The 12616-nt window shown below is 32.3% G+C and overlaps 1 protein-coding gene across 1 annotated transcript in view; it reads right to left on the bottom strand.

Annotated features, from left to right (window-relative positions):
- Positions 1-12616, bottom strand: part of LOC126889868 (dynein axonemal heavy chain 8) — a 424246-nt gene that overhangs the window by 264747 nt on the left and 146883 nt on the right. Inside the window, exon 23 of the mRNA XM_050658553.1 lies at positions 8704-9032. Within this exon, the coding sequence (XP_050514510.1) occupies positions 8704-9032 (329 nt within the window). The remainder of the gene's footprint in view (positions 1-8703; positions 9033-12616) is intronic.

Below are 12616 nucleotides of genomic sequence, written 5' to 3'. Positions count from 1 at the left end.
TAAAAATTGATAGTTTTCGAGTTATGGGCGATTAAAAATCTTAAAAATGCGAAAATACGCATTTTCGAGGCTTAAAAACTCACATTTAAAATGGTATTTTTGAGGTTTCTAGAAACTTAAATTAAATATTGAACATTCAGCTTTAATATTCTGAAGAGTGATCGCGTCTAGCCTTTATATATACCGTTATTTTTTAATTGTTAAATACGCGTGTTTATCCGATTTTTTTACCGGTGCGGCGCGCTCTATTTCAAAAATCTCCTATTTTGCTCCGAAAAATATATTTTATAGATTCTTTGGGACATTTATATACCAATACAATAGGTTTCCTGACATTTTTCTTAAAATATGATAGTTTTAAAGTTAGAAGCGATTTAAAATCCGAAAAATGCCAAAAACGCATTTTTGGATCTTCAATCGCTTATAACTTTAAAACTGTTAACTTTTGAAAAAAATGTCAAGAAACTTATTTCATTTAGAATGTTCCAAAGAATCTAGAAAAAATATTTTTCGGAGAGAAATTGAATATTTTTGAAATAGAGCGCGCCGCACCGGCAAAAAAAAAGGATGTAGTGCGGCAGTTTGGTGCAAATATTATAAGAATTGTGCATTTAATGATAGAAGCATATAATTTGGACCACATATACTACAAATATGAAGGTTCAAAATTAGGTACGAGACCATCTCAGATTTTACCTTTTACAAAAATGGCGGGCATTCAAAATGGCGACGATACATATGTGACTAATAGCACGATAACTTTTAAACGAAAAGTCCGACTTCAGCCAAATTTGGTATATGGGTTCTTTTTTTGATGTTTAAGATTGAGCTCCTGAACCAGAAGACTCGGTTTATCAGAAGTTGTGTTTTTCCTGAATTTTTATCTAAAAATAAGTTGTTTTTTCAATTCTTTCACCCTGTATATATTAATTTTTCAAAAAGGTAATAATGGCATTGAAAAGAGCGTAAAAATATTTTTTAGGAAATATTTTGAACTTTTTAGTTGTGTTAATTACCTTGTAATAAATAATAATATAAAAATTACTGTGCATTTAATGGTAGAAGCATATAATTTGGACCACACATGATACATATACAAAGATTCAAATTTAAATATAAGGCCATCTCATATTTTGTCTTTTACAAAAATGGCGGGCATTCAAAATGAATCTACCATCCATAGGTACATGTGAACATACGTTATGCATTTATTAAATGGTAATTAACATAACTAAAAAGTTCAAAATATTTCCTAAAAAATATTTTTACGCTCTTTTCAATGGCAGTATTAACTTTTTGAAAAAATTAATACATACAGAGTGAAAGAATTGAAAAAAAAAACAATATATTTTTAAGTAAAAACCAGGAAAACACAACTTTGGTACACCGATTCTTACCGCTCAAGGCCTAGATCTTATGCATCAAAAAAGGAACCTATATACCAAATTTGGTTAAAATCTGACGTTTCGTTCAAAAGTTATCGTGCTATTAGTCACATATGTGTAGTCGCCATTTTGAATGTCCGCCATTTTTGTAAAAGGGAAAATCTGAGATGACCTCGTATCTCAATTTGAACCTTTATATGTGTAGAATAATATGTGGTCCAAATTATATGTATACTTTTATCATTAAATGCTCAATTGTTTCACATATTGGCTGCACTAATGAACGTGCAAATTTAACAATTAAAAAACAGCGGTTTAAATTAAGGATAGACGCAATCACTCTTCAGAATCTTGAAGCTGAATGTAGAAAACTTCAATTTAAGTATCTGGCAACCTTACAAATACTAATTTAAATACGTATTTTCGCATTTTTCAGATTTTAAATCGCTTTTAACTATTAACTCGAAAACTATTAATTTTTGAGAAAATTTACGATATCTTTCTTGTTTAGAATGACCCACAAAACTTAAAAATATATGTTGCGGAGCAAAAAAAAAGTAATCTTTGGTATTTATTTAAAAAAAATGTTTAAACAATTTCTGCCCAAAAATTTCGCCCGGTACCCTTCAGATGTATTTGAAGGGGACATTTTTGAATAGGAATCCACAAAGAAACCGAATCAGAAATTTTTCCAGACGGGAGCGGTCTCACCAAATGAACTATGTGGTGTCCACGCCAAAATCTGTTTAGGTATTCTGTCATCTGGTATTCTCTGTACATGGCCGTACCATATTATAGTAGTCAACTTCAGATGGCAGTGTGCGGATATAGGATAACAGTGTTGCTAGTTCTACTGCCATTGTAAATTTTGCTAATTTTTTACAATAAGCAGGGCCAAACTCAAAAAAAGTTAGGATATAAAGAGTCTAATGTTCATAATCTCATTACACTCTTTATATCCTAACATTTACACAATGTGCTTATACCAGCAACTAGTTCATCATTAAAAAAAAATTACAAAAGTGTAGTATTTTTCTATTTAATATTCATAAAAATTTCCCAAATTAGAATTCTTTTATAGGAGCTGGCCCCTAACGTAAAATTAAAAACTTGGACAACATTGTAGTTATTTCTGCCATATAGAAAGCATAGGCGTACCTCTGTAATGCTGCCATCTGAATGTGAACTTCAGTATAGTTATTTTGTTTTTATGTCATCAATTATTGTATGTGTGACTCCCATAATTTCTCGTATTCTCTCATTTGGTATCCGATCTCTTCTTGATTTGCCTGCTGCTCTTCTCCAGAAGTCGATGTATGTTACTAGTAACATTATCTCTGTTCTTGTTTTAGTAGCCAAACTTCTTTGCCGTTATGTGATTATACTTTTAAGTATGGTATTGCATGTGAGCTGTTTGTTCGTTTTAGATATTGTTTGGTCCCACAGAATGTCGTTCATCATGGACGTATGTTTCTGGCTTTTATAGCAGCATCGATTATTCCATCTTGAGTTATCTTCATGCCCAAGTATTTGTACTTCAATAGGAAACTTGCACATTTTTTTTATTACATAAGAATGTTCAGTTTTGTTTAAAAATGATATTTCCAAAATTTCACGATTCAAAAACTCGTAATAACTTGGTCGTTTAAACTTGGAGGTATACATATTTAAAGTCTTCTGCGGTATAAAATAGTTCAAACGACCCGTGACGTCACATAGTTTTACATTAGTTATTATTATGGTTATATTTCGCTGTGTCTAGGTACACGCTAACGTGTACGCAAATAAAAAAGTTAGGTACACGCGAATTAAACTTCATCAAGCCAGTGACGTCATTATTTAGCGTGCGCAGTGAATGTATATTTTGGTACATGCTATTTTGATATGTTTAGTGTTTGTTTGATAGAAAAATATTTGTTAAGGGGAGGGAAGCAGAACTATTCAGATGTAATTAATTTAATTAACTTAATTGTAATAATTAATTAATGTAATAATTAATTAATTAATGTAATAATTAATTAATGTAATAACTTAATTAATGTAATAATTAACTTAATTGTAATAAATCAATGTATATGTTACAGTTTAAGTCGATTATCCAGTTGGAGTTAACTTTTCCTAGTTCGAGTCAACTCAAACGGCTGGTTTTAGTAAAAGTTGATTATAAATATAAAATGAAGATTTTTATTCAACATTTACTAGTAAAAGTAGACTCCAACTAGTTAAAGTATACTCTTCCCAATGCCATTTAGTAAAAGTTGATTCACACAAACAACCGATTCTAGAAATTAAATGTTACTGTATATTATGTTCAAATCGTGATGTTTATAGTCCAGGCTGTATCGTCGCCCCCGTTAGGTAAATTATTCCAGTTCGATTTTTTTTTGCACAAACTTACTCAAAAAGAGGTCCTTATAACGAATCCACAGGGTGTCAGGTGGTACCGTAATCGAAAAATTGTTTCAACACTTTTTTTTAAACAAATTCACAAAAAAAAATTCACTTCGGACATTTTTTTACATCATTAATTTGGGTCATTCGGAGCAAAAGAGGTCTTTTGTGATTTTTCTGTAAAATTTATTGTTCTCGAGTTATAGGCGATTTAAAATTTGAAAAATGCGAAAATGACCATTTTCAAGGCTTATTAACTCAGTTAAAAATTATTATTATGAAAGTCAGAAAATCACCAAATCAAATTTTAACGACGCCCCTACAAGGTACTGAAGAAATATTTGTCATTATTGTATTACTAAGCTGTTATTTTTAATTATTAACAATGAGCGCTAGGAGCGTATTGAGGCGCCTATCAATGTGAGTGCGATTGAGATGCACCATTGGACGGTCGGAATGGAGGATCTTACTCGCACTCACATTGACGGCCGCCTCAGTACGCTTTTAGCGCTCATTGTTGATAATTAAAAATAAGAGCTTAGTAATAAAATAATGACAAAAATTTCTTCAGGATCTTGTAGGGGGGGCTTTAAACTTTGATTAGGTGACTTTCTGACTTTCATAATAATAGTTTTTAATCGAGTTATTAAGCCTTAAAAATGGTCATTTCGCATTTTTCACATTTTAAATCGCGTATAACTCGAAAACTATCAATTTTAGAGAAAAATTACAAGAGACCTGTTTTGCTCCGAATGACCAAAATAATCTAAAAAAATTTGTCCGGAGTGAAATACTTAGTTATTTATAAAACAGTTCGTGAAGTATGCTTTTTGAGCATGCACGCGATGTTTAGAGCACGAGCGGGCCGAGTGCTATACATCGCCTAAGTGCGCAAAAGTACTTCACGCACAGTTTCATACAATATTTTATCTACCAAAAAACAAATAAAAAAACTGCAACTCTTCGTCACTGGAATACATTCCTATTTTACAATTTTTAGAACTTTGACATTTAAAAATTCAAACTTCTGTCTAACCACAAAACTTTTTTTGTAATTTATTGCTCACATGTCATCACCATGACAAGGCGAAAGTTAAGGATATTTGATTAGATGAAAGTGTGCTAAAAACAGTGCGAAAAGGTAAATCTCATTTAAAATACATTATTACTTCAGGCACACTTTAAACCCTTCATGTACTGCTATCTATATTGACAATTTTCACACAATAAAAAATTATACATAATATGAGGTAGAGTAGATAAGAATTATTTTTGTGAATTTGGCTAACAAAAATTGGTTATACAATTTTTCGACCGCGGTACCGCCTGACACTCTGTATTTATTATAAGGATGTATTTGTTTGAGTAAGTTTGTGGAACAAAATCGAATCAGAATAATTTACCTAACGGGGGCGACGTTAAAGCCTGGACTAATAAGTAGTTGAAACGGTCAAAACAAAGAGACGCACACTCATCAAAAATGCACGTGAGATTATACTCATATAAATTGTATAATCTACTTTTACTAACAAGAGTTAAGAAGAGTCAACTTCAACTAGTAAAAGTTGATTTAAATTTTTAAAATCAACTTTTACTGCCCGTTTCAGTTGGAGTTTACTCGAACTAGGAAAAGTCAACTCTAACTGAGAATCAACTTGAACTGTAACATAACGAGCGATCCACAATTATTTTGATCAAAGCTAGCCGTGCAAAAAATTACGTATGTCTTGTTTTAATCTGAATTTATATCATTGGTTTATCAATTAATTTTGATTAACATTATAAAACATAAAAAATCAGTCAAAGCCTAACACATAACTTTAATCAGAAATAAAAAGAATTAACAAAATTATAAGTAACAATAATAAATAAAATCAAACAAACTACATAACCTAACTTTTCTTGTTAAGTTGACGTACACTGCAAATTTGACGTAAACTGGAAAGTATATCTGAATTAAGAATAGACATGCACTGTATAGCTATCTCTGTCGTTCAAAATCACCTATGGTGACAATAATTTTGGATCACACGTTATATATAAAAGTATATAATATGTAGCAAAATAAATATTAGCAAAATAAATATATGTATTTAGTTGACATGACACGTACAAAATATTGTTAAAATCATTTTTATCTTCTTCTTCTTCTTAACGTGCCCTATCAAGTCCCCTTGACGTTGGCGATTAACATGGCGAAACTGTCTCTGTCTCGAGCTAATCTAAATAGGTGTTCTGCTTTCTTTATTCCTGTCCACTTCTGGATATTCTTCAACCAAGAGGCCTGCTTTCTACCAATTCCTCTGCGTCCTTCGATTTTACCCATCATAATAAATTGAAGAATATTATACCGGTCTCCCCTTACTACGTGTCCAAAATAGGCCATCTTTCTATGTTTGATGTTATCAAGCAGCTCGCGGGTAGCATTTGCTCTCTTAAGGACTGTCTCATTTGTCAGCATAGTCGTCCATGGTATTTTCAGTATACGTCTGTGCAGCCACATTTAAAAGGCCTCCAAACGGTTAGTGTTGGATATTTTTACTGTCCATGCTTCGAGACCATACAAGAGGACTGACCAAATGTAGCATTTAATCATGCTCTTTCGAAGTTGAAGTTGCAAGGTATCATTACAGAAGAATGACCTCATTTTTAAAAATGTCGTGCGGGCTATCTCGATTCTACATTTTATCTCTTTATCTGGATCTAGTTGTTCAGTAATATGGCAACCAAGATATTTAAAACTGGGTACTCTTTGAATTATATGACCATCAACGTATAACCGTGAATCTTGATGGGTCAAACGGCTAAATACCATGTATTTTGTTTTTGAACAGTTTATATTTATTCCAAACTCTCTTCCCACTGTGTCAATGGCATTTAAAAGGTGTTGTAATCCATTCATATCGTCACTTAAAATAACGGTATCGTCTGCATATCTGATTAACTTTCACACCCCATTCCAAATTATGTAGCGCTTCCTTAAATATTTTGTCTGAATATAAATTGAATAACAGTGGGGACAGTATACAACCCTGTCTAACACCTCTTTGTATTTTGCATATTTCTGTTGATTTTCCATTTATGCAAGCTGTCGCTGTTTGATGCCAGTATAATTTTTCTATGATTCGTACACCTTGACTATCAACTCCTTTATCCTTTAATATTTTAATTAATTTGTGATGTTGTACTCGATCAAAGGCCTTCTCATAGTCAATAAATATAGCAATGACGTTTTTCCTTTGATCTCGGCATTTCTGCAATAACACATTTAGTGCAAAGAGTGCGTCCCGGGTTCCCAGTCCATTTCTGAAGCCAAATTGTGTTTCATCCTGGTCTTCTTCACATTTATCTCTGATTCTACTGTGGATGATACGTAGAAAGATTTTTAAAGTGTGGATCATAAGGCTTATCATTCTATAATCGCTACAGTTCTTCCGACGTTGTTTTTTTTTTGGTAGGGTTATGAATTCGGATTTTAACCAATCTTCAGGGATATCACCAGTCGAATAAACATCATTGAAAAGTTTGACTAGTATTCCAATGTTTTCCCCATTTATGAGCTTTAATATTTCTGCAGGTATGTTGTCGGTACCAACGGCTTTCTTGTTTTTTGCCAATAATTTTTATACGTAAGTTAATTATTATAATCAACTATTCTAAATGGGAAATAAGCCACAATTTACCTAAAAAAATGATTTTTTTGATGTTTCGACGTCCAAATCGGATGTCATTGTCAAAATACAAAAATTATTCAGATTAAATAAATTACTAGGAAAATTTTTTTAGTAAGCAACAACATTTTTGTTTAATTCAATAATATAATAACAACGACGTCCGATTTAGACGTAGAAACGTTAATAAAATCGTTTTTTTTTTAGTTAAATTGTGGCTTAGTTCCCATTTAGAATATGTGGTTGATTACGAAAATGCCACAAGGAAATAGCTTCAGAACAAGTTAATTATTATTGTGAAAGCTTTAGGTCTTCCTTTTATTTTAATTTTGGACGGTAATACTATTTCACTTATAACTTAAAAAAATATATATTAATTTATAGTCTCTTAACTTTTTCATACTGTTTAAAAATGTTGTTAAACTCATTAAAACAACTAAATAATTGTCCACACTGCATAGTTAATTTTAAAAAAACAAACACTAAACAAATAAAAAATAAGAAATCTCTTTATTAATCAATATTAAAATTAAAGTGTAAACACAACGCGATTAAACAAATTCCAACACTCTGACACTCTTCCTTTTTTATTTGCGTACACGTTAGCGTGTACCCAGACACAGCGTTATATTCAGGTATATTCTTCCTCCTTCTTTAGTTTATTGACCTCCACCTACTTGGGTATTTGGCCAGCTCGTCGTCGGGGAATAAAGGAAAAATATTTATATTCTAATGACATTTATCGTATGTCTTTGTAATAATATATACCAGTTTGTTGAGATTGGAGTTTGATACAGTTTTTGAAGGAAAGGAAAGAAGGTTTACTATTGAAAATAAAACCATTTTGTAAAAGTACAAATTTTCTATGAATAGTTCAAACGATCAAAAACACTTTTAACGTCACATAACTGTATTTTTGACTGACGTTTATAATGTCTAGTTTAAAATTATATATACAATTGGTGTAGAATGTAAACATACAAGGTAGTGACGTCACGACGCGTTTTGGGGTGGTTGGTATAAGTTGAATTTTTAGTCGTCTTTAGGGGCCAAACGAAAAACAAACAAAACTTTTTTATCTTTGATACAGGTTCTAAATTATGTTCTGCTGTGATTTGTAACATTTTTTCTAATTTAAAATTTTATGCAAGTTCCCTATTACCACTGCTATTTGATTATAATAGAGAGTGTTGGTAATCCTGGTATATTATAACTGCTAAGAATGTAGAAAATAAAAAAATATTAAGCGTACCTACCTGTTACTGAGAAGTGAATTCATTATCATTAAACTATCTTCGAGAATAGTTATGATTTCTCCAGTTTCTTGCCCTTTTAACAAAAGTTCACCTCTAGTTTTAAAATTTGAAAAGGACAGCTCTACAATTGCCCAATCAGCAATAACTTGTTTAAGTTTAGCTTCGATATCTTTTTCTTTGACAGCGCTGATGCAAATGTCTTCAACGTCGTCTTTATACTTCAAGAGCGGGGCTTCCATAACATTTTTTAGCGTAAAAGAAGGCGATTCAATGTCAAAAAAGTATCCTGTTAAATTCGTTAGTCGTTTCCAGTGTCTTTCTTTCATTGCCTATAAATTTAATTGAATTGAAAGACGATTTATGTTTCATTTCGATTCAGCTGTGGGAGCACGCCAAATAGAATTCTATTTTAGTGACGTCACGTTGCCTAGCAACCGTCGATTCTCCCATTATGAAATTCTATTTTGTGACGTCAGCAAAATAGAATTCTATTTGGCGTGCTCCCGCACCAGAGGCGATGCACAATGTACAGAAATCTGTTTCTGTTTAAAACTTTATCAGTGTAACTGCTTGCCCACCCCTGAATCAAAACGAAACGAGAATGTTTTTTAAATGGGAATTTTAAAAATAGATTGAAATCCATCTTTAGAACGATGCCGCAACATCCTTTAAAGAAAATAGGAAGGTCTCAGGTATAGAATCCATCATTAAATATAATAATAAACACTAATTAACCCAGATGTGCCTGACGTACAATAAATTGTACACCATAAACATGATTTGACTTATACATATATGCACATTGTTTGTCTTGGCAACAGCTTAAATACTTTCAGTAAGTCTTAACTAACCATAAGGTGTAGTTGTGTATTGCTCACTTTGTGATATTTGGCGATATAGTCCTGTCGCCAGTGGGGGTACAACGGCCTCCTAAATTCAGATGGACTTACCCAAGTTTTTTTTTATGTATTTTGACCAGTAAAACACGAATTTTTTGGGTAACAGTCGATCCGGATGTCGATAAGATTGTTATAAACAAAGAACTTGAGGAATCACATAACAGCGATTTCTCGCGAAACAAAACATTGTTTTGTATTTTTTGGGTCATTCTAAGCAAAAAATGTTTTTACAAGTTTTTTCATAGGATGCATAGTTTTCGACATAGACGCGGTTGAACTTTCAAAAAATCGAAAAATTGCAATTTTTGAACCCGAATAGCTTTTGACTGAAAAATAAAACAGCAATTCTGCTTACCGCATTTGAAATTTCAAGTCAAATTCTATCGGTTTTGATTACTTTCATTGCTAAAAATTAATTTTTTTATTGCTAAACAAAGCTATAGACACATAGTGATTGAATGATGTTTTCAATGCATTTCCTATTTGAAATCGAACGAGTAGGCGCGCATACATACAATTTCTACGTAGATTACGTACATTAAAACGCATGCATTGGGCACGGGAAACACTATGTGTTTATGGCTTTGTTTAACAAATAAAAACTTAATTTTTAGCAATGCAAATAATCAAAACCGATAGAATTTGAATTGAACTTTCAAATGCAGTAAGCAGAATTGCTTATTCGGGTACTAAAAATTATTCGGGTACAAAAATTGCACTTTTTCGAATTTTTGAAAAAACAAAAAAACAAAAATACAAAACTATGCATCCTACGAAAAAACTTGTAAGACCATTTTTTGCTGAGAGTCACCCAAAAAGTACAATAAAATCTTTTGTTTTGCGAAAAATTGCTGTTATGTAATTCCTCAAGTTCTTTGTTTATAACAAACTTATCGACATTCGTGTCAACTGTTACCCAAAAAATTCGTGTTCTACGGGTCAAAATACATAAAAAAACTTGGGTAAGTCCATCTGAATTAAGGAGGCCGTTGTAACCCCCCTGGCGACAGGACTAATAATTTTGTGATAAAGATTAAGTTTTAAAATAGGGCTAAATTTGGGAAACGATTTGCTAAATAATTAAATAATTATTATATTTAGGCAGAAAATATGTATATTTTTGTACATACCTGTAGAGAAAATGTATATATTTCTATTTAGGTTTAGAAATTGATTAAATTTTTATTCTACAATATGCGTTAGGCTATTTCATTTTAGTAACACAATATTGTACGCCAGGAAAATACCATACTATTTATTATTAAGGGCTTTTGACTGGAGGATGCGCTTGGTATGTTGGAGAATCATAAAAAATATAGTAGCAATTGTAGACAGTATTGCTTTGGAATCTCCAGTAAATGCATGTGATGTCCTAACAGACGAAGACTGATGATAGAGATATAAAGGCAATGGATAATTTACCTGGCTCGCAATTATAACCTCGTTCTCAAATATATGTGCAAAATAATGACGAAGGCATATTGTTACCCGATTCTCAATAAAACATTCCATTCACAGAGCTGAGAGATAAATGGACAGGTAAAGGATCAAAGAAAAAATACTTATCACTAGGTAAGAGAAAACATGCAGAGCAGAGAGAAGGTCAATGTATTGGTGAAAAAGCAACTTCCAAAATGTGATTCTAAGCGTTCCGCTGAATGTTTTTCACTTTTCGTTGATAAGTAACTTATACTAAAGCTTAAACCGTCAGCAAAGAATCGATATGCTGCACAGAAGGATCGCCAACAAGAAGTTCGTGAGTATGAGGTCAAAGCTTTTCTGGGAACTCTACTATTGAATGGTTATGTCAACATTCCTTGGAGGAGAATGTTTTGGCAACGTAAAAGGGGTCCTAGAAATCGACTCAAAGATGTGACAGATGCCCTTACTTACAAAATTAAATCAGTTATAATTTAGAAGACGCTAATTTAGATTAGGTCGTCCATCTGCCAATGAAAACACCTAAATTTGCTATGACCGACTAGACCATTTGGTGATTCCACAGGAAAAAAGAACTCGATAGTCTGATTTGTGCCATAATATTTCATAAATAAGGTGTTCAAAATGCAACGTATGCTTAAATTTCAAATGTTTTGTTTGATACTATACCCAAACCTAATAGTAGGTTATATGCCTGGTGTAACATATTTTGTACAGCATTTTTTTTTACTTATTTTACATAAATATTTGGTTTTAACAACAAATATGTTTTTATTACTTTACATAACACGTAAATTTGAAGAAAAATATTTAAAAATATTTTAAGGTAAGTTTTAGGCATATCTGGGTTACATCTGAAACCTTCCTTATTTGAAGGCATTGAACTGGTGTCCGGCAGAACGTCAGTTGCTAAGAAATATACAAAAATTAATAGTGCAAAGTAATGACGTCGCCGTGGCGACAACTGCAACTACCGCCCTACAGTTGCCGTCTGCCGCCTGCCGTCGATGTCGGACTCGTGCCTTTAGAACGCTGCCGCGACATCTATTAAAGAAAATAGGAAAATCCCAGATACAGAATCCATTATTAAATATAATAATAGACACGAATTTAATTCTGAAACCTTCCTTATTAGAACTTCTTTTTGTTAACATCCTAAATCTCTGCTTTCCACAATTTACAAGGCATAAAGATGGCGAATATAGAAAGCGGAAGGGATTCTACAATATGCAATCATATTCGTCGTCTCTATGCCTTGTATATTGTGGAAGTCAGAGATTTAGGATGTTTACAGAAAGAGATTCTAATAAGGAAGGATTCATATTTAAATTAGCATCTATTATTATATTTAATAATAGATTCTGTACCCATCTGGGACATTCCTATTTTATAAAAATTTAATGCTCTCTGGATTGGAAACTTTACCTTTCAAGTGCCAGATGATGCTAGTCACCTAATCCATACACGTCAGTTGCAATGTGGGGATAAACTTTCATGGTTTGGTCACTTCGAGCAGAGAGCAGCAGGCCTACGCCTCTCCGATGATGACTCAAATAAGAGTCGAAAATCATCGA

Source organism: Diabrotica virgifera, chromosome 8 (assembly GCF_917563875.1).
Source record: "Diabrotica virgifera virgifera chromosome 8, PGI_DIABVI_V3a".
NCBI lineage: Eukaryota > Metazoa > Arthropoda > Insecta > Coleoptera > Chrysomelidae > Diabrotica > Diabrotica virgifera.
The sequence above is the reverse complement of the archived record's forward strand: the minus strand, read 5'-3'. Positions and strand labels throughout refer to the sequence as shown.